This window comes from Spinacia oleracea, chromosome 5 (genome assembly GCF_020520425.1).
Source record: "Spinacia oleracea cultivar Varoflay chromosome 5, BTI_SOV_V1, whole genome shotgun sequence".
In the NCBI taxonomy this organism is placed as follows: Eukaryota; Viridiplantae; Streptophyta; class Magnoliopsida; order Caryophyllales; family Amaranthaceae; genus Spinacia; species Spinacia oleracea.
In genome coordinates, this window is record NC_079491.1 from 83149591 (window position 1) to 83171635 (window position 22045).

General features: G+C 37.5%; 2 protein-coding genes across 4 annotated transcripts; one reads left to right on the forward strand and one right to left on the reverse strand.

Moving 5' to 3' along the window:
* The first annotated feature begins 476 nt into the window (after positions 1-476).
* Positions 477-20936, forward strand: LOC110791605 (pentatricopeptide repeat-containing protein At4g16390, chloroplastic). 3 transcript variants are annotated; one of them, XR_008920594.1, is made up of 2 exons: positions 478-2722; positions 20387-20936. XR_008920594.1 is itself a non-coding variant. In XM_056828024.1 (1 exon), exon 1 carries the CDS (start codon positions 597-599, stop codon positions 2664-2666), a length of 2070 nt encoding a protein of 689 aa, XP_056684002.1. In that variant the 5' UTR covers positions 477-596; the 3' UTR covers positions 2667-2904. The 3 variants fall into 3 exon arrangements, 1 of the variants encoding a protein (XP_056684002.1); XR_008920595.1 differs by lacking the exon at positions 20387-20936 and adding an exon at positions 18032-18168; XM_056828024.1 differs by lacking the exon at positions 20387-20936 and having other exon boundaries at positions 477-2904.
* LOC110791606 (microtubule-associated protein 70-5) lies at positions 15946-21213 on the reverse strand. The gene is made up of 10 exons (XM_021996360.2): positions 21066-21213; positions 18473-18558; positions 18280-18345; positions 18006-18176; positions 17602-17928; positions 17341-17487; positions 17183-17254; positions 16609-17112; positions 16381-16529; positions 15946-16283 (listed from the first exon to the last, which is right to left on the reverse strand). The coding sequence occupies exons 1-10, from the start codon at positions 21124-21126 to the stop codon at positions 16268-16270; spliced, it is 1599 nt and encodes a 532-aa protein (XP_021852052.1). The 5' UTR covers positions 21127-21213; the 3' UTR covers positions 15946-16267.
* Between the last annotated feature and the right edge of the window lie 832 nt (positions 21214-22045).

Below are 22045 nucleotides of genomic sequence, written 5' to 3' on the forward strand. Positions count from 1 at the left end.
CCAGAATTTTGGACCAAATTGTCGAGCTTTGTGTGGGGATTAAGTTCGACTAACCCTCGCGACTTGGTTTACACAATTCTCTGCGAAAATCTCACTTTATCTCTCTAAGGTTTCTTCTTCAAGTTCACTCTAATGGTGTAAGAAGAACAGAGAAATGTCGAGGAAGGGGAAGTTGGAAAGTTAGGTTTTGATTTTTTTTTTTTCCTGTTATGACGCCATAAGGGGAGAGTAAGGGCAAAAAGGTAAAACATGCCTAACGGAGAGTTAACGTCCGTCAGCCAAAAGGGCATTTATTGTATTTATTGCTTACGTCAGGGGTGTTTGGTGCATTCGGGAAACATTAGGGGTATTTGGTGCATTATTGCAAACCTCGGGGTCATTTCATGAAAAATCCGTAGGTTAAAAGAAAATCGGTGAAAAATTGAATTAATATTATCAAATTTTCCCAAATAAAATGTGCAATAGAACAAAGTAGGTTGTGTACTCCGTAACTTGATAAGACCTCGACTGGGCACGGGCGCACGGCACGTCGGCACAGCAGTTGGTGTTGCAGAGTTGCAGTGGTTTTGAAGTGAGGCGAAGAACACTTCCCAGAAATGGCATCGCATTCATCATATTTGTGTGATTTTCCCTCCAAAATTCATCACCTCACTCCTTTCTCTTCTTCTTCGTCTTCTTCTTCCTTTCGCCTTCCTCTTACTCTGAAGCCCAATTCTACCTCCTCCCATTCCAGGCTCATCCTCGTCAAGTCCTCCCAACTCTCCATAAATGACCCAATTCAAATTCAAACAGGTTCTGTTAACCCAGATGCCCGAAAAAGCTACGTTTGGGTGAACCCCAACAGCCCCAGAGCCGCGCAGCTACGTAAACATTCCTATGAGTCAAGGTACTCTTCTCTCGTTGACATTGCTCATTCTTTAGATTTATGTGATGCTACTCATGAAGATGTGGTTAAAGTCTTGTTTGGTTTGGGAGATAATGTAGTGGAGCAAGACGCTGTCACTGTTCTTAATAATATGAAAAACCCAGACACGGCTTTGTTAGCGCTTCAATTTTTCCAGAGTAAGCTCAAATTAAGCAGAGAGGTCGTGTTATATAATGTTACTTTAAAGGTTTTGAGAAAAACGAGGGAATTAGACATGGCAGAGAAGCTGTTCGACGAAATGCTTCAGAGAGGTATTAAACCTGATAATGTTACTTTTTCTACTATTATTAGCTGTTGTAGGATGTGCAATATGCCACAAAAAGGTGTTGAGTGGTTTGAGAAGATGCCAGCTTTTGGTTGCAATCCTGATGATGTTACATATTCTGCTATGATTGATGCCTATGGAAGGGCTGGCAATGTGGATAGAGCCTTTGCTTTATACGACCGTGCTAGGACTGAGAGGTGGATTATTGATGTTGTGACATTCTCCACCTTGATTAAGATATATGGAAAGACCGGTAATTTTGATGGGTGTTTGAATGTTTATGAGGAGATGAAGGCTCTTGGGGCTAAGCCTAACTTGGTTATATATAATACATTGCTCGATGCTATGGGGCGCGCTAAAAGGCCCTGGCAAGCCAAGAATATTTTTAAGGAGATGACTAACAATGGGATTTCTCCGAGTTGGGGGACTTATGCTGCTCTTTTGCGGGCCTTTTGTCGAGCTCGTTACGGTGATGATGCCATCAAGGTCTATAAAGAAATGAAGGAAAAGGGACTAGAATTCAATGTTATTCTTTATAACTCACTTTTAGCAATGTGTGCTGATCTGGCATATGTTGATGATGCTGTAAAAATCTATGAAGAGATGAAGATTTCCGGGACTTTCCAACCAGATAGCTGGACATTTTCGTCGATGGTTACCATATATTCCTGCAGTGGACAAGTTGCGGAGGCAGAGAATGTGGTAAATGAGATGGTCGAAGCTGGTTTTGAGCCTAACATTTTTGTTTTAACCTCTCTTATCCAATGCTACGGGAAGGCCAATCAAACCGATGATGTAGTGAGGACATTTGACCGGGTGTTGGAATTGGGTATAATTCCGGATGATAGGTTTTGTGGTTGCCTTCTAAATGTTATGACACAAACACCCAAAGAAGAACTGAGTAAGCTCATAGGGTGCATTTTGATGTCTAATGAGAAGCTTGGTGCGGTGGTTCAAATTTTGTTGGAGGGTGAAAGCAGTGAAGGGCATTTCAAAGGAGCTGCATCTGAACTCTTTGGTACCATTAGCATGGATGTAAAGAAGGCTTATTGTAATTGCTTGATTGATTTATGTGTCAACCTTAATTTGTTGGAGAGAGCTTGTGAGCTTTTGGACCTGGGTCTGACTTCTCAAATATACAGTGATTTACAGTCTAGGACTTCCACTCAGTGGTCTTTGCACTTGAAATCCCTTTCCCTTGGAGCTGCTCTTACTTCATTACATGTTTGGACGAATGACTTAGAAAAGGCCATAGAAAAGGGTGAGGAACTTCCGCCACTCCTTGGTATTAACACAGGACATGGAAAGCACAAGTACTCTGAGAAAGGATTAGCAGGTGTATTTGTGGCACATCTGAAGGAACTTAATGCACCATTTCACGAGGCTCCAGACAAGGTTGGCTGGTTTCTGACAACAAAAGCTGCAGCACAATCATGGTTGGAGTCTCGAAAGTCCCCTGAAAATGTTTCTGGATAGGCCCCCTTTGTCCATTTCCAAATTTTGTGGAGGGATTCTTCATCTTTACTGTAATTGTAAGTGCTCTTCTTCGCATCCTTTTATTTATTAGATAAAATCTTTTATATAGAGCTGATATGTACTACTTTGGTTACAAGTCTTCAATAGTTGTGTGATTTAAGTTGCCTTTTTTGAATTCTTCAGAAAAAAGGTTAAAGTTGTCGTGGGAAGTAATAAAATGCTATAATTTTACGTTGCATGTGATGTGAGACTGATATTTGTTTGGCATATGTAGTATAACTGTGTTTTTTTAAGAACACTCTACACGAGAATTCTCTGAAATTTTCATGTCCTTGGAAAGAGGACATTGACTTGGAAAGAGATTATTCACTGCCATCTTGTAGGAGTAGATTTGCCATCTTGTAGGAGTAGATTTCAGGGACTATCACGGGTGCACGAGATGAGTCGATGTATTTTTAGAAGACATAAGTTAAAGACAACCTCTTGATCAGATTCATCTAAATGCCAAAGAGGCCAACCCTCTCCCTTTCCAATTGATGGCAACTGAATAGTATCCACTAGCAGGTTTCCTTTTTCTTGTTTTCCAGGTGTTCCTGTTGTAGCATGGTCCTTAACCTTGACTAAGGTCCTGGCTGGCTAGTTAAGCTAATTGTAATTACTGGAAAGAAATAATTCTGGTATACTAGATGCTCAAAAAAGGAATCCTTTGAATTTAATGGAAACTTTTTTTCTGTGTCAAAGTATGAAAAAAGATATATCTGAAAGTGGTTTAAACTGTTAAGAAATTATGCAATTTTCCTTACGAATCAGATTAGTAGGAATAACAATAATATTTAAACTAATACACACAAATAGATTGATTATCCGACAAGTGTTATTATCTCTAAATACGCTGCAAAACTTTTTCTGAAAAAGATAAATAATACACAAGTGTTAACTGCTAGAAAAAAAAAGAGCTCTGCAAAATCAGTAGAAAGTTAGAAATAAAATGGTTGACAATGTGGGCCAAATAGTTTATTGTATTTGTGAAGCTATGACGTGTTATGAGCACTGTCTTAGAAGCAAAATTCTCCCCGACTATGGTGCAATCGCAATGGTGCTGCCCCCAAGATTTCACACAGCTATCTCCCTTAATGTGCACTCAAATAAGGGAGATTAGGAACTCATAATCATGCTCAGAACTAGAGAGCAAATCAGTAAAGAAAAGGGAAGAAGATGGTTTTCTGTATGTATATATTTCTGGATAGCAAGAGTCTTCTTTTTAAAGCCATAAGAAAATGTAACTGAAGAATTTCTTTTATGACAAAAATCTGTCAGATTAAAACCAATGGAATAAATCATAAAATCTTTATGATATTAAGGAGGAAAATCAGCTCTAGGGGCGTAAAATAAGGGACTGTTACAGCACATTAAAAACAAAGTGGAATAGACTTGTAACTGATGAGTTTCATAGTTCTGAACTCTCAGTTACAACATGGCCCTTTTAGCCTATACCACGGTCCATTTGCATTATATCCAACAATCCCCCACAAATGCAAAGGGAAATAAATAAAGCAAAAACAAAAAAAGCAGTTCTGAGCATCTAAGTAAGCTTGATACTTAAGTATTGGTATCTTGCGATTGAACCAACACATAGTGAAAATTGGACAACTCCTTTATCAAGAAAGTGAACAAATCTGGAACTCTCTTAACTAAGAAATAACTCCCAATAACACATATCTCACCTTTAAAGATAGTTCCGCGATAACCAACCAACAACGACTATTATACTTGGGATGCTTATGAGTGCTCTAGAAAAACTTGCCAAAGTCTTTCATAGAAGGTGGCCAAACCTTCACACTCAAGTAGGTGATTTCATCAAGTCTATCACATAGACCACCCATACGCTGGGATATGAAATCATTAAGAGCATTTGCTCATCTTCTCAATATATAGGCGGTGAATTCATTAAGTCTGTCTCAATAGGACCACCCAAACCCTGGGATATGAATTCATTAAAAGCAAAGAGCTTAACCTCACAAAATGTACAAGTCATATAAATGGGAAGTGTACAATATATGAATCTTTCCATGGCTTCGCTAATCCACAAGAAACCTTGTGTGAACAAGGTCAGATGTCCACCATGAATTCCTCAACCAACGGGCTTAAGCCCCATTCGCCTCGACGTATCTAGGACAAATCTTCTGCTTAGTCCCTTAGTTAATAGATCTGCTATGTTCCTCTCAGACCTCACATACTCCATAGTGATTACACCACTCTCTATCAAAGTTCTCACAGATGCGTGTTTAACATGTATATGTCTCTTTTTGCCATTATAAGCATTGTTCTTGGCAACACAAATAGCAGCGTGTGAGTCACAATGTAGAGATACCTGGTGGAGCAGCTTGCCCCCACAATGGAATATCATCCAATAAGTTTCTCTACCTCTCCGCCTCTTGCCCGGCCAAGTCTAAAGCAATAAACCCGGACTCCATAGTGGACCGGGCAATACAAGTCTGAGTAGAAGACTTCCAAGAGAACGCTGCTCCACATAAAGTGAATACATATCCACATGTGGAACTCACCTCATCATTGACAGATACCCAATTTGCATCACAATAACCTTCTAACACTGCAGGAAATCCAACATAATGCAAACCCCAATCCATGGTACCTCTAAGGTATTTTAACAAACGCCTAAGAGCATTCCAGTGATCTCTACTAGGGTTATGAGTATACCTACTAAGCCTACTAACTGCATAGGCTATATCAGGCCGAGTGTAGTTCATTAGAAACATTAGACTCCCAATTATCTTAGCATACTCAGATTGAGACAAACTATTCCCTTAATTCTTTTTTAAGTGAATGCTAGGATCATACGGAGTTTTAACTGGCACCACATCAAAACTGTTAAATTTCTTTAACACTTTCTCTACATAATGAGCTTGAGACAAAGAGAAACCATTACTAGTTTTGGTAACTTTGATACCCAAAATCACACCAGTTTCACCTAAATCTTCCATTTCAAACCGAGAGGATAGAAACGATTTTAAGATCAATATGTGTACCAAAAATCAACATATCATCTACATATAAGCACACAATAACACAATTGGATCCAAACATCTTTGAATACACACAAGTATCAGCAAGGTTCACAATAAATCCAAAACTCAAAATGGTTTTATGAAACTTTTCGTACCACTGTTTTGGAGCTTGTTTCAACCCATACAAAGATTTCCTTAACTTACACACTTTATGTTCCTGTCCGGGAACTACAAAACCATGGGGTTGTACCATATAAATTTCCTCCTCTAAGTCGCCATTCAAGAAATTAGTCTTTACATCCATCTGATGTACATTCAACTTATAACTTGAAGCTAAAGCAAGTAAAGCACGAATAGTGGCGATCTGTCATAGGTGAGTAAGTGTAAAAGAAACCAATGCCAAATTTTTGAGTGAAACCTTTGATTACAAGCCTTGCCTTGTACCTATCAACTGCACCATCAGTTTTCCTTTTCCTTTTAAAGATCCATTTACAGCCAATAGCTTTGCTACCTTTAGGTAACTCAACAAGTTCCCATGTATGATTAGACATAATAAACTCTATTTCACTATTCACAGCTTCCTTTCAAAAACTAGCATCAACAAAACTCATAACCTTTTCAAAAATTTTAGGCTCATCATCATACAAATGTAAGCATACAACAAGTTCGTCTAATTCATCCATGTCATTAAGTTCAGTAAAAAAGGTAGTCAAATAATCAGAACCCAAGCTAGTTTCAATCCTACGTCTTTTACGCCTTTCACAAGTATTATTATCTCTAAATACGCTGCAAAAGTTTTTCTAAAAAAGATAAATAATACACAAGTGTTCACAACATTTCTTGTAACTCACAACCCATACGCACCCCAATTACACCCAAGAATGTTTTCCCTAAAAATTCTCTTAAAGCTTATATCTCTCTGCTTTGTGTTTTCTTTTGTTTTAGGATGATATTACAATGATCAATAGCATGTATATATATGTTTTTGTTTTTCCTAAAATAGTGGGTAAATTAAAGTAAATAACTTAGCACCTCAAATTGTTTTAGCATTTCTCTTGCGTTAAATCTTGCAAAGGATGATACTAATTGATTATTTTATTTTTAGCTAAAAATAAATAATGCTTTATATTCCTCCAACAATCTCCCACTTGAAGACTGATTTTTAATCTGTCTTTATACCTTACTCCCTGCAGAGGAACTTTTTAACTAAAGTTGAACACAACTTCAGTTTCTCAATAGTCATCGTCTTTGTTAACATATCTGCCGGATTCTTAGTTCCTTGAATTTTCTCGACCGTTAACACTTCATCTTCTAGTAGAGATAGTATGAAATGATATCGAAGTCCACTATGCTTTGTTCTAGAATGAAATGTTGAATTCTTTGCCAAGTGTATCGCACTCTGATTATCACTATAACATTATTCTCCTGTTTGAAACCTAACTCAGTTGACAAACCTTGAAGTCATATCATTTCTTTGCTAGCTTTGGTTACTGCTACATATTCAAATTTTGTAGTGGATAAAGCAATAATATTTTGTAACTGCGACATCCAACTACTCGTTGTATTTCCAACAGTGAATATATAACTGATGGTGCTTTTCCTGTGATCGACTTCACCTCCAAAGTCTGCATCTACATAACCTTGTATTTTGAATTCACCTTGACCAAAGTATAGACATTTGTCTATGGTACTTCGTAGATACTTCAAAATCCACTTCACTGCTTCCCAATGAACTTTTCCTGGATTTGCTAACAACTCCCACTGCATGTCCAATATATGGTCTTGTACAAACATTGTATACATCAAACTCCCAAAGGCATAAGGAACCTTAGCCATATAATCTTCATCCTCCTCCGTCTGACGAGACTGATCCTTGGATAATCGAAAGTGACTTGTCAAGGGTGTACTAACTGGCTTGGAGTCACTCATATTGAATCTCTGTAAAACACGTTTGATGTACTCTGATTGAGATAACTGCAAAGTACCTTTAAGCTTATCTCTTCTAATATGCATTTCAAGAATCTTTTATGCTGGACCTAAGTCCTTCATGTCAAACTCCATTGACAATTGCTACTCCAGCCTTATAATATCATCCATATTTGGACCTGCTACTAACATATCATCGACATAAAGTAGTAAGATGATGTAACTGGACTGGTATCTTTTAATAAAGCAATAGTGGTCAACGTTGCACTTCTCAAAATCTTCCTTGTGCATAAAGCTATTAAGTTTTTTGTACCACTGTCTTAGAGCTTGTTTTAGGCCATACAAACTTTTTTTAAGTTTGCACACCATATTTCTTTCCCACATTCTAAGAAACCTTCCTTTTGGTTGATGCATATATATCTCTTCATCCAGATCTCCATGAAGAAATGCAGTCTTCACATCTAACTGCTCAAGATGAACACCATATTTCGTTCCCACATTCTAAGAAACCTTCCTTCTGGTTGATGCATATATATCTCTTTATCCAGATCTCCATGAAGAAATGCAGTCTTCACATCTAATTGCTCAAGATGAAGATCTTCAATGGCAACTATACACAACATTGTTCAAATGGTTTTGAGTTTCACAACAGGTTCAAAAATCTCATTGTAGTCAATTCCTTCTAATCCTTTGACTACTAATCGAGCTTTGTATCTCTTGGAACCATCATGCTCATTTTTCACTCGATATACCCATTTATTGTGAAGGGTTTTGTTACCCATGGGTAACTCAACTAGTTCCCAGGTTTGGTTTGAGATAAAAAATATTGCATCTCATCTTTCATTGCAAGCGCCCACTTGCTAGCATCACTGGTATGACATGCTTCATTATAGCATTCAGATTCTCCTTCATCGGACAATAACAAATAATTTATATATTTTCTGTTTGGCACATGTGACGAGTGGTCCTCCTCAATATTGGTGTTGGACTAAAAGGTTGTGGCATGTTGGAATGTGGTGTAGTGATTTGTCCAATGGATTCAATTTGTTGAGATTCCTTTATAGTTGACTCTGTCATTGACATTGTAGTGTTTGGGACATAATCTTCATCAACAAACGTCGGCGCACTCTGCACTGAGTCGCTGTCGTCAGTTTTGTGTCTATCCTTGTACATAACTCTTTCATTGAAAATCACATCTCTAGTACCGATCACCTTTTTGTTTTCATCATCCCAAATGCGGTATCCAAACTCATCCTCGCCATAGCCAATGAAAGTACATTTCTTAGATTAGGATCAAGCTTATTCCTGGCGTCCTTGATCACTAATATTCACATATGCTACACAGCCGAATACCTTTAAGTGAGATAAACTTATCTTTTTTCCACTCCATATCTCTTATGGTATTTTGTATTCTAGTGGAGTTGATGGTCCTCAGTTGATCAAGTAAGATGTTGTGTTGACTGCTTCTGCCTAGAACTGCTTCGGTAAACCTGACTATATACGAATGATTCTGGCTCTTTCTGTCAACGTTCGGTTCACATGCTCAACTACACCATTATATTGAGGTGTACCAGGTATTCTCTCCATCCTGATTCCATGCTCATAGCAAAACTTCTTGAATTATTCACCACTATTGTCGCTTTTGAACTTTTTAATCTTTAGACCTGTCTCAGTTTCCACCATAGCTTTCCGTTTCTTGAAAGCTTCAAATACTTCGAATTTTGTTTTAGGAAGTAAACTTATACCTTCCGAGAGTGATCATCAATAAAAGTGACAAAGTAGTGTCTAACTCCGATGGATGAAGTAGTTGTTGGTCCCCAAACATCGGAGTGTACAAGCTCCAATTTTTCCTTCTTTGGGGTTCTACCACTAGTCTGAAAGCTTACCCTCTTCTGTTTTCCAAGTATACACTCCTCACACATGTCTACTTCAATAGACTGTAACTCTCTGGAACTTTTACTTTCAAATGCATAAGCTTCATCCCTTTCTCACTCATGTGGCCAAGTCTTTGGTGCCACAATTTGGAAATTTCATTTCCCGCTGCAACTGCAATTGAACAACATGCCCTTGCTGTCATATAAAGAGTACCACACTTTTTACCATGAGCAACTATCATTGCACCTTTTGATATCTTCCAATTATCACCTTGGAAGTTTGTAGTGTAGCCTTTGGTTGCCAACTGCCGGACAGAGATCAAGTTCTTTCTTAGGTCGGGAATATGCCTTACATCTTTCAGCTCCCTGACCCATTTAATTTAAACTTCACTATACATTTTTACCAATAATATCACAATGTTGATCATCACCAAGATATACTTTTCCAAGGTTTCAGGGACATACCTCTCGAAGAAATCTTTCTTCGAAGTGGCGTGGAATGATGCTCGAGAGTCTAACACCCAAGACTCTTCCTTGCTCTCCAGAGAGCATATCAATGCATCATCTCCTTCTAAGGCAAAAGTAATATTTGCTTCTGCCTTCGCTTTTGATTTTTCTGTGCAATCTTGCACTGATTTCTATAATGTCCGGTATTCCCACAATTCCAACACTCGATGATCTTCGAGCTCGTTGAATTATTGGGAGTCATTGATTTTGATCTCCAATTTCTGGATTTTCCTTGATAGCTTGATCTTCCACGTTCATTCCTCCTGGTTGTATTTCTTCCTCTTGACACTGTATTCAATACTGAAAGGTTGATGATTCACCCGACTCTCTCCGTCAGATCTCTTCACGGAGAACCTGATCACGAACGTCTTCAAATTTTAACTTATTACTTCCTGACGAGCTACTCAAAGCTGTGACTGTAGCATTCCACCTATCTGGTAATGAAGACAAAAGTATCAATGCTCGAACTTCATCTTCAAAATCTATTTCGACCGAACATAATTGAGTTGTGATTGAATTAAGTTCTTTGAGATATTGAGCTACAAATGCGCCTTCCTTCATCCGCAAATTGAATAATCGCTTCATAAAATGAACTTTATTAGAGGCTGATGGCTTCTCATACATATTTGAGAGAGCTTTCATAGACCAGCCGTGGTCTTTTCCTTTGCTATATTAAAAGCAACATTTTGCGATAACGTCAATCGGATAACTTCGAGGGCTTGTCTTTCGAGAAGATTCCAATCTTCATATTTCATTCCTTCTGGCTTAGTTTCCGAGAGAGGTTCATAAAGTTTTTTCTGGTATAGATAATCTTCGATCTGCATTTTCCAAAACCCGAAATCTGCACCTTCGAATTTCTCGAGTTTTACCTTTCCTTCGTCTACAACCATTGTTCCCACTTATATCTGACTTCTTTGGATCGTATTTGACGATTCGTCTATGGATACGAACAGAATTTATCAACTCGACTCTGATACCAGTTGTTAGGAAATTATTCAACTTTCCTTACGAATCAAATTAGTAGGAATAACAATAAATATTTAAAATAACACACACAAATAAATTGATTATCCGACAAGTGATATTATCTCTAAATATGCTGCAAATTTTTTTCTGAAAAAGATAAATAATACACAAGTGTTCACAATATTTATTGTAACTAACAACCCATACGCACCCCAATTACACCCAAGAATTTTTCCCTAAAAGTTCTCTTAAAGCTTCTTTCTCTGCTTTGTGTTTTCTTTTGTTTTGGGATGATATTACAATGACCAATAACATGTATATATATGCTTTTGTTTTTCCTAAAATAGTGGGTGAATTAAAGTAAATAACTTGGCACCTCAAATTGTTTTAGCATTTCTCTTACGCTACAATCTTGCAAAGGATGATACTAATTGATTAATTTATTTTTAGCTAAAAATAAATTATGCCTTATAGTCATCCAACATAAACATTGATCTAAAGATGGTTAATGTTACAATGGATCAAATTTGGAGTTACTTTTTTGGAGATGTGGCTCGTACATGGAAAGAAAAGAAATGATGGATGTCTGGGGGGAGATTAGTTGCACAGGCTTTTAACTTCTCCCTTCCAAGGTTTATGTATAAAGATTTTGAATCAATCTTAGTTTGAGAGCATGAATGTCTGTGTCTCTAGCTCTCCTCCGTGCTAGGTTGATTCTTTGAGTTTTTCCTGAGTCCTACTTCACCTTCCTTTTTCATTTTATTTGCATTAATGGTAATATATTAGGAGATTATTTCTCTATGAAAGTCATATCATATTGTTCTTAATGTCTCAGTGATACTATTTGTTCTTTCTGACTATTCGAACTTGTGTTTAGAGTATTACTCAAAGTTGTCAATCAGATGGAATATGAGGTTACACTTGTGACTTAACTGGATGAAATACTATACTACGATGAGCAGTCTAAAGTTGGAAGCTAGAATTTTGGAAATTGGTACTGGGAATCGTATTTTTGTTGGGAACTAGTTGGAATTTGGAATCATAGAAATGACTGGAAAGAGAAATCCCGAATCGGAAACCAAGCCTTTTCTCCCTGACCATATATAGAAAGGGGAATACTCAGAAGAAGAATCAGAGTAGTCAGTAGTGCATTTCATTTTTAAGGGATTCTTGTTATCGGGCCATGTCTGTAATTTAGCAACATTTAATGTCTCTAGGTCAGAACCTGTCAAAACCGTCGTTAATTACTTGAGTAGCTGAGCTTGAGTTGGATTGCCCTTCTTTTTTCCACATTATATAAGAATGAGGAATGGAGGGAAGATTGACTGTTGGTTTGATGTTCCACTTTACTGAACGGATGATGTTAGCAATTTAGCAAAGTGCAGAGCTTGTCTCTGCCATGCCAAAGGACAGTGACAATTCTGACAAACGACTCTTAATCAGAGTTCTTTCAATGATTTTTCTATTTGTGAAATTTAGGGCCTATTTGTTCCATGTCTAAAGACGGTTATAAAACAACCTCAGCTAGAGACCCCTCTGTGACTCCTTTTTATGCTTTCCTTGTTTCCTATGCCAAACGATAATGATAAATTGAACCTTAGTCAGCCTTAGTTTTGTACCCCAAGCATAATCCCACCCTGTTATTTGCTATGAGGTTGCCGTTGTGTTAGTCCCATAAACAAGGTGAGACATTGAATTAGTATAAACTATAAAGTAACCAGGACACAACCGGAAATGTTCGAGACATGTTCTTGAACATGGAAACTAGAACCAGATCTGGTACTGGGCAGTGAATGGAACAACTGTGCAAATGGGAACATGTCGCAGCATGTGTGGACTGTGGAGCTAGTTTTCTGTTAATTCACTTTGTACACAGCAGCCTCTACGTTCACAACTTAGAACCTTTACCTTAACCCCCCCCCCCCCCCCCACCCCCCGTGGCCGCCTGCCCGGTGGGGGCGGCTCCTCCGTTGTGGGTAAATGGGAAACCCGACTCTACGAACCCCCCCCTCTCACTGTTTGAGGCGGGTCTGGTGGTAATGGACCCAATGGTAAACAACGTTCTAAAAGCTAAGGTGCAGTACTGACATTTTTCTCCCTCAAAGAAAGAATGGGTTCCCTAAACTAAGTGTCTCTTCTTACTGTTCAGGGCTATCAGAACTGCAATTGTCTGCAATCAGTATCTTGGTCTAGTTTTAGTGTCCTATGCTTCAAACAGAAGTGGGTCCCTTGTTATATTCATCATCTAACCAAATCCAGGACAATTCCTGGACCCATTCACCACCTTGGGGGTTTAAGACTTGAAGTTGTCAACTTGTGATGTAATGGGTAATTTCTTAGGGTTCATAATGGAGTGGTAAATTAGCTGCGAGCATTGAATTACTGTCTTCTTGTGTGTGCTACGTATAATTTAAGAGTCTCCACAGAACATGAAAATAATCGGAGTCAGTAATTACAGAATGAGGATATGTTTGTTTAAGGGTGTTAGAGAATCAGGATGTTTGACAAAGTGTCAAAGGGTACCATTTGTTCACAGATAAACTTACTTCTAAAGACAGAATTGCAACATTTAGATTTGTTTTCAAGGTTAACATTCAAGATTATGGTTCAATTTTCTACCATTTCCGTGTTTTGTGATAGAAATGACTATTTCCTGTGGCTATTGAGGTGCTGTTGTCACTGAACGGTCTTCTCCATCTTTTTGTAATGACCAGTGGGTTGTAAAAATACGAGTATTTTGAAAAGGGGGTTGAAATTGTTATACTCTTGATTCTGAATTGGGAAAGTGATGAAGCACAATGCTTTAGACGTACGGGTTGAATATTCAGAGCAGTACCAGAGGTGTTAAGTAATATATTTCTGTAGGATTATGGCTGGCAGTTAACTGGATGGTATATGACTGGTTTTTATTTGTTATATATATATATATTTCCAATTTTTCTATTTTGTTTGATTTTATTTTATCTTAAGATGCCAGTTGAATGGATAGATTGGAAAAAGGACAGTGTATTTCCACCTTTTTTTTCGTTCAAAGAAAAAAAAAGGATTAAGATGTTATATTGTGGAAGCTATTTCAATCACGAGCCTTGGATTACAAAGAAGCAATTTCAAAAATTGCATGTTTAAGTGGTGCAAGGAAAATGAGATTGAGGGAGTACAGCCTAGGGGCTTTCTAAGACGTTCGTCAATGGTTCTATTCCGTATATCTTTGTTTTGGGAATCCACTACATACAAACAGTGGTGTCAAAACAACTGGTTTTTGTTGAGCCTGAACTGACCTACATCCCAGTTTTCTTTAATGTCATACCTCATTATTTGTGGGAATGTAACCGATTATCCATTACTCCAATGTTATCCTAGCTACATGAGACGTATAATCGTATATTAGGACCCCGTGCTATACGTCAGCTGTAATATGTTAGCCATAGTGAACTGCCTTTGCCGATTCCTAATGAAATGTAGAAATAATTTACCGATCTAAATAGCTTTTAGTTGAAATCGTGCCAGAAATGGGAAATTGCATACTAACATGATCTTTGGGTAGTTTTTAGTCCTTTCACCTGATACGAAATGTACATTAGTGTATATATACTCCGTAGCCTCCAATCCCAAGTATCCAAACACCTTTCTGGGTTTCAAATATTATTCAAATCCCATTTTTTTTCATCTCTCAACCGATTTTCCGGGTAATGTACAACGAATGTCATAGCTGCAGTTGACTATGTGAATTTTATGTAATTTAAAATTTTTCTTCCTCAATTTTCTTTTTGATTTTTTTAAGAAGTTGCTGCTACTTAGAGCTGCAATAGCCAATAATACTAAAGGGATGCTTTTTATAGCTGGAAGTGTTCACATCAAGAGGCCCTGTATTATAGGAAAGATATGTAGCAAGTGTGCTTAAACAAACCCCTTAGTTTATTGTCTGAACGTGCAAGCCCACTTAACTGAATTGACCTTCTCATCTCTGTAGAATGTTCAAAACCTAATATATTATACAGTAAGGTGGCCTGCACGTTATGTTGCCGCCCGACCTGCAGTAAACTAAGAGAAAATTCTATATAAGGCTGCTGTGTGTGTGTTGCTGTAATTTTATCATTCTCTCTCTAGCTAGTTAATCACCATGGGAAACTGCATTCAAGTTATATTGTCTCAAAAGGGCACATTTAGCTCTAACAAGATGATGGAATCAGATGAACTTAAGTGCTATGCAAAGGTTCATCCGATTTCTGTTTTCGCCTCATTACCACGGGAAGAAGGCAAGACAGAAAACATGGATAGTCCCCCAATCCCTCCAAAGATGTCGGAGGATGATATTTCCAAACGTAGAACTGTAAAGATTGTATTAACAAAGAAACAGTTGGAGGAGTTGTTGTTGAATATGAAGGAATTGGAAACTACTGGAACTGCTGTGCAGTTTGCTGAGAGCTTCTGGGAGAAGGAACAAAGATTGAAATGCAGGTGGCAGCCATCGCTTGCTACCATCCTGGAGTAGGGTACATTAGGGATACCTTTTTTGTAACTCTTTTTTTTTATCCATCTTTTTTAGTGTCAGATTGACCAGATGCTACCCAATTTTCCTTGGACCCCTGTGTTTTTACTTGGGTAAAATCCGTCCGGAAAATGAGAGGTGTTTTGTATTTCTAGGGATAATATCTCTGTTCTAGATTTTGATGATCTGTGGCTAGTTTATTCCTCCCTTTCCGTCTTTATCGAGTCAGTGACTTGAGAAGAGGTTGTACCATAGAATTCTACAGGAAACTTATACATCATCTTGTAACGTACTACACTCCTGAAATACTTATGCATTTGCATGAAGTGGTTTTTCTTGGAGATAGTCTTGTTTAAATATTTCTTTACTAGGATGTTCTCTGAGTAAGAGCCCGCTCGTCAGTACAAATTTGAGGTATGGTCTATCAGAACAAATAAAAACTCCTCTAACTTTTGACCATGTAAGGCCTTGCTTGGATAGGATCCTCGATGTTGCACCAAGTTTATCTTTTGCATTTCCCTGTTTCTTTCCCAATACATTATTTCACGGATTCTGGGAAATTAAAAATGGTAGGACGTATTTTTGATATCTAAAGTTCATAAATCAAAATTCACAAAATCATATTGTTTGAGTTGTTTCTCAGCTTTTCCGAACAAGAATTCTTTCTATTTTACACAAGTATCATGTGAGATGCAACTCAATGACATTCTTCACAAACATGTACACTCTGAGTGAAAAAAACGCAGGAAAACCCCCCCATCTCTTGACTTCTTGAGTTCAATGAAAGAGTTTCTAAACTGATTAAATCCCTGATTAAGATTTTGTGACCCTGCAGAACCATCAGTTATTTACGGGTTAATGACAAATTTTGCAACTACATAATCGTTAATTGAGTGATTAAGGGAAAGGTAGAGTTGAAGCATTACCGTTTAAGGAATGTTCTGCTCCAAGTTTTCTTGGTATCATCCTTTGCAACTGATAAAATTGCCTTTTGCCCGGCTGACGATTCTTTCTTTGCTTTTCTTGCTTCTGCTTCTATGGCTTTTGTCAGGGTGTCAACTTTCTTCATGAGAATCTGCCAAACAAATTTTAGTTGGTTTACTTATTCCCTTCACAGAAAAGAGGAAGGACAACGCTATTTGGCAAAATATTACCTTGATCTCGTCATCTTTGGAAAGTAATCCATCATCTTTTGCTTGACAAGTCTTCCTTAAATTGATTACTTCTTTCTGAAGCCTATCATACAAAAATCCTGAAACTGCATCTTCACTCCCTATTTCTTTGCTTTCCATTTCCCCTTGAACTGCAGAATTACTATCCTTTGAAATTTCAACATTCATGTCAGTATTTCCTACCAATTCTGAGTTTTCCTTCCCAGTGATGGTTTTAGATCCCCATAAGCTTCTCTTGGCTACGTCCTCTCTTGAAATATGGTTCTCCAAACTATTCACTTTCTCCAGCCATGGCTGGTGAATAGGAGAGCTTCTACTATTGATCACTGAACCTCTTGGTTGGGATGAAGATCTCTTCCTTGGTCCAGCATTGTTTGATACAAATCCTAGAATTCGATGAGAATTTGGGGTTTTTGGTGCGCTCTCATTGCTTGAAGCACGCTTCAGGCCTTCTTCCAGAATCTTCAGCCTCAGCTTGAATTTTTCCTGAGGTAATACTTCAGTCAAACACCTGATAATTAGTTAATTAATTAATTGTTAAGACAGGTATATTTACCTTGAGCTGTGCTTCTGCCTTTGCAGTTCTTTCAGTCACGGCTAGTTTGTCTTTTAAACGCTGCATCTCTGCCTGAAAATTGGCATACATGTGTCATTAATTGTTTGACTGGGAATATATGTACGGTAAGAGGAGTTCCATGTACAGGAGTTGCATACCTGCAAAACCCTACGTTCTTCCAGCCATTGCTTCACTGGCATTACCTTATCATGCCCGTCTTTCCATTCATTAGCAACAACAGTTGCCACTCTGTTTGCTGACACTTTAGCTCGTGCAAGCTCCCTCTCAAGAATTCTCTTCTCCTCCTAAAATATCACCAAAGATAATTTATGATCAGAAATTGAGATTATCAAACAAAAGCGAGAAACTGGATGCAATTTACAACCTTGCGTTCTGTTAGTCAGAGTATTAGATCTTACATTGAGCTCAGAGATTTTGCGTTTATATTCTCTAACAACATTAGCAGTAGCCCCACCAGCCAAAACGGCCTCCTCAAGTTCCTGAATGGTCTGGCTAAGCTTTTCAACCTCTATAACTTTCTGACGGTTGGTCTTTTCGAGTATTCTGTTCTCTTCTAGGCAGATTTCGATCTGTCTCCTTAATTCAAGGTTTTGGTTTTGTATATCCTCAACCAGCAAAGCCCTTTCAAGGGCACTTCCCAAGATTTTCTCTGTCTCGAGGAGAGCTGCTTCTTTTGACTTTGTAAGACGCTCCATAGCTTTCTTATCCTCTAGTAAAGTCGCTATCTGCCAAAGAAGACAGATCTTAGAATTCAATATAAGTATTACTTGATACTAAAATTATTTGTACTTGTAGTAAGTACCTCATTCTTGTACATTTTGATTTCAGCTTCAAGAGGAGCTATGATCGAATCAATTGGTAGAAAATCATCCTCCTTTTGGTTTGTGTGCAGCCTTCTAAGGGCTGCTTCAGCTGCAAACTGTGCAGCCAAAGCATCCTTCTTCTCATCAGCTAGTTTCTTCATCTCTAGATTCTGCATTTCATCAGTTCCCAAATACAAACACTGTCACTTTCTTTTGTTCCTTTCACTTGCATGAAACCTTAGTTAACATCTGAATATAAGCATATATAAATACCTTTTGTTGCAGGAAGTTTTCAGTGACTGTAAGTTTCTCATCTAACTTGTCGTAATTCATTTTGAGCTGTACAAGGGGGGAAGAATACAGAGAGTAATACACAATGTGTACAGACTTAGCTGAAGATCATGGAAAACTAACAAATGAAATTAAATAAAAAACATGACAAAAGTTTTTCAGACTATAACAATACCTCGTCTAAAGCCTTTTCCTTCAGTACTTGAGTTGCTCGTAAGGCCTTGATCTCATTCTGTGCAGCACCTAGCTCATTATCTTTCTCTGAAGCCATGTTTAAAACCCAAAAGAAATTGTTGGAAATCAGACATGGCTAACCAAATACATTGTCTTAAAGGAAGTATAGAATAGGTTCTTATATAATTTGTCGAGAGCTACAGTTAGTCATTGACAACTTCATCTGTTCTGTTGTTTATTCATTATCCATCTTTAAACAGCGATTTCTGAGTTTCTGAGATACTTACATCTTAACAGACTATTTCTGAGATAATATTTTGCTATGGTGCATTAAAAATGTAGGCTGCATGATTTAAGTTACAGATGATACTACGTACAATTCTTGGAAGAAGTCCTGACACTGATGTTCAGGTAATCAGGTGAATAATCAGAATCAGTTTGTTACATATTCTGGTATGTTTAGTGATTGAAAGATGTATTTGTGTTATGCTTCACCTAATTATGGTCACTAAAGTAGCCTTTTCTTTCATCTTCATTGGCAGAAATAATTACTTTTTGAATGAGAAAACCATTTTTCTTTTTTATCAAATTGATGTTGCACCTAAATTTTGACACCATATGCAGTGCAAACCATAGAGTATAATCTGACCCAACTTGTTAATCCAATGTAACCTAGCCCAAAATAAACGGGTTTTGGTTGGGATTTTCAACGCGTTTAAGTAATTCGTTCAGAACTTGACCTTCAACTTAAACGGGTTAAGTTAAGGTTGAACATCATTCTCAACCCCCGAAATAGCCTGCCTAATGTCATAAGCAAGTATGGTTCAGATTGACCAGTTTAAACAGCCAGGTTCAGGTTGAGATTTTGAGCTGTTTTTAAGTAAATAGGTCAGCTTCAGGTTGGGGGTTGTTGACCCGTTTATTGACCTGAACAACCCTAATCTCAACTCCAATCTAATACTTCGTACTTACGGAGTAGCAAATAGTATCAGGAACGAGAGAAGTGTTCCTCCCTACCGAAATCTCTATTATATGTCTAGAGACCGAGTCTTTTGAGAAGCACGGGGCAGTTGGGGAAAAGGTCAGACCCGTTAAACTTAACATATTCAACCCGCGTGTACCGACCCCGCGACCCGGAAGATAAAGTATGGCCAATGAAGTGTGAAGCAGGTTAGATGATGTATCAGATCATACTGGTAAAATCTCGATGGCCAGCTTACAATTCATTGTCACTTTGTGTCTGTTTTTTTTTTGGCAAATTCATTGTCAATTTGTTAAAGATGTACGTTGTAAGCAACTGTATGATTTTGTATCAACAACTAAACAAAAAATTAAAAAACTTAATCTTTTATTTTTCGGACGGGAAAAAAGTACTTCTTTAATCTTGAACTGTGCATTTTGCTACCAGGCCTAGCACAACAATTGTCTAATAGTGTTACTTGTGTACCACATCTCCTAAGTCCTAAATAGAGGATTTGGGCTGGAAAATATCTCCTTTCTGTTAACCCCTTTGTCATTGGTCACGTGCTGCTACTAAGTCCTAAATAGAGGATTTGGGCTGGAAAATATCTCCTTTCTGTTAACCCCTTTGTCATTGGTCACGCGCTGCTACTTATTTTCTCCAGGAACGCTGCCCACTAATATCACAGCCCCGTCGAATTAGTAATCAAGGTTATTCGATGTTTTTGTTAGACTAGTGTGCTACGAAAATTAAAAACTTGTTACAAGCAATAAAGTTTGCAATGGCACGTTCCAACTTGCAGCCCCACTGTGGGCTACGGCTCATATCGAGTTTACGATGGGTTGCGATTTGGGACAAACGTTTTGCGGGTTTAAATATGTAAACTTTTGTAGCGAGTCACTTAATTTTTGTGGAATTGTAGTCGTTTTGACAACTTTGCAAGTGCTCGTGCAGGTCCATTTTGCATGTACGGCAAGACACACTTCGAATCATCGATAACAAAAAAATACTCCATTAATTGCTTAAGGCGGCACGTTGACAAACATGCTTTTCATGGCCTGGCCCGTTATGAGTTGCACTTGTATGGCCTAAAAGCACTATATCGGGTCATCGGGCGATTACGGGTCGGATATAATCGGATAACGTAGTTGTAATGGGTTATTGTGCTTATGCGGATTGAATGTGTATATTATTTTTTTGGGTCACTTCAGTTTTTGTCAGAAATCAATTGGATCGGGTCAGTTTTTGATAGCCCTACTGATACCCATATAAGACCATATGCTGATCTAAAATGACTAGCCGAGAGTTGGTGGTATAGTAAATGATCAAATAGTACACATAGGGCTATGGGCGGATCTAAAATGACTTGCTACTTGAGAGTTGGTGGTATATATGAATATGATCAACGGTTATGTAGGGATTGAGAAATCATTTACTACATACGGAATATTCTAAAATAAAGTACTTGTATTCTTATAGTATTTTGATAAACACGAGGTAAAGTTGTGTATATCAAAACCAGTAGACATATCTCAAACACAAATACACAATTATACACAATCGAGGCATGGAACAAAGGACGCAAAACATAAACAAAAGAAAACAAAGTAATAAGATAAGAAAAACAACACACCTTTAAGCTGATTTTGCAAGTGATTAAGTTCCAACACAAAAGGGTCATCCATTGCTACCATTGTTTTGTAACGTAATGCAATAGAGAGGAAGTACGAAAGGTGTAAGGTGGGAAAAGGGGATTAATATAGTTGGGTAAGAAGGGTAGTCCATGCTTTTAAGGAATTAAAGTTGATCGTCTTCAAAACATCATTTTCCATTGATAAATCATAATCTTTCCTTAATCATAGTGTAAGCCGCCAAACCCGCCTTAACTCCTCCTTATATGATAGCAACCGTTACTACCCCCCGAATCCCTCAACATATGTCATTATATTCAATTTTCTGATCATATCGTATATACATATCTTTTCTATCAATTTCTCATTTTTATTCCTATTTGGACTCTTAAACTATGATTTTTTAGGCTAAATAAGTTTTCATGTTAGTTTTACCAAGTACGGAGTATCTAATAACTATAAGGCCCTAGGTTCTATCATAATTAAAAACTTTGTGTCACTAATTTCTTATGTAAATATGTAATACAATAGCTCATTTGATAGCTTTAAATATGTATTAAAACCCCCAGCCTTGTTATAGAAAGAAGGTTATATATACTTGTATAATATCATGCGTCCATGTTTTTTTTTTCGACGTTATTAATAACGGATCGAGTATCAAAAGTACCTTATATGGTGCGAGTTTTCATGTTTGATTTATGTATTTAGTTCATCATCATGTTATGCATAGTCTTTCGATACGAGTGAGACTCTAGTCCCCGTCTTAAACTTTTATATAATTAATTATAGCTCTATATAATTGCGTTTTTTTCTTGTAAGTTGTAATTCGTAAAAAGTAATATTGTAGTACTCTGTATGATATTTTATTTGATGATAGACTATTCATGAGCTATATTAGGAAACCTTAATTATTCTTCATTTTTCTTAATCAGAAGCAAAAGTTGCAAAATTGTGTTTTCTGTGTTACTATGACAAGATCGAT

Coding starts and splice junctions, on each gene's coding strand:
- LOC110791605 (XM_056828024.1), top strand. CDS start 597: ATGGCATCGCATTCATCATATTTGTGTGATTTTCCCTCCAAAATTCAT.
- LOC110791606 (XM_021996360.2), bottom strand. CDS start 21,126: ATGGTAGCAATGGATGACCCTTTTGTGTTGGAACTTAATCACTTGCAA. Junction 17,929..18,005: donor TCAAAATGTACAAGAATGAG/GTACTTACTACA, acceptor CTTCTTTGGCAG/ATAGCGACTTTACTAGAGGA. Junction 17,488..17,601: donor GCAAAATCTCTGAGCTCAAT/GTAAGATCTAAT, acceptor GTGATATTTTAG/GAGGAGAAGAGAATTCTTGA.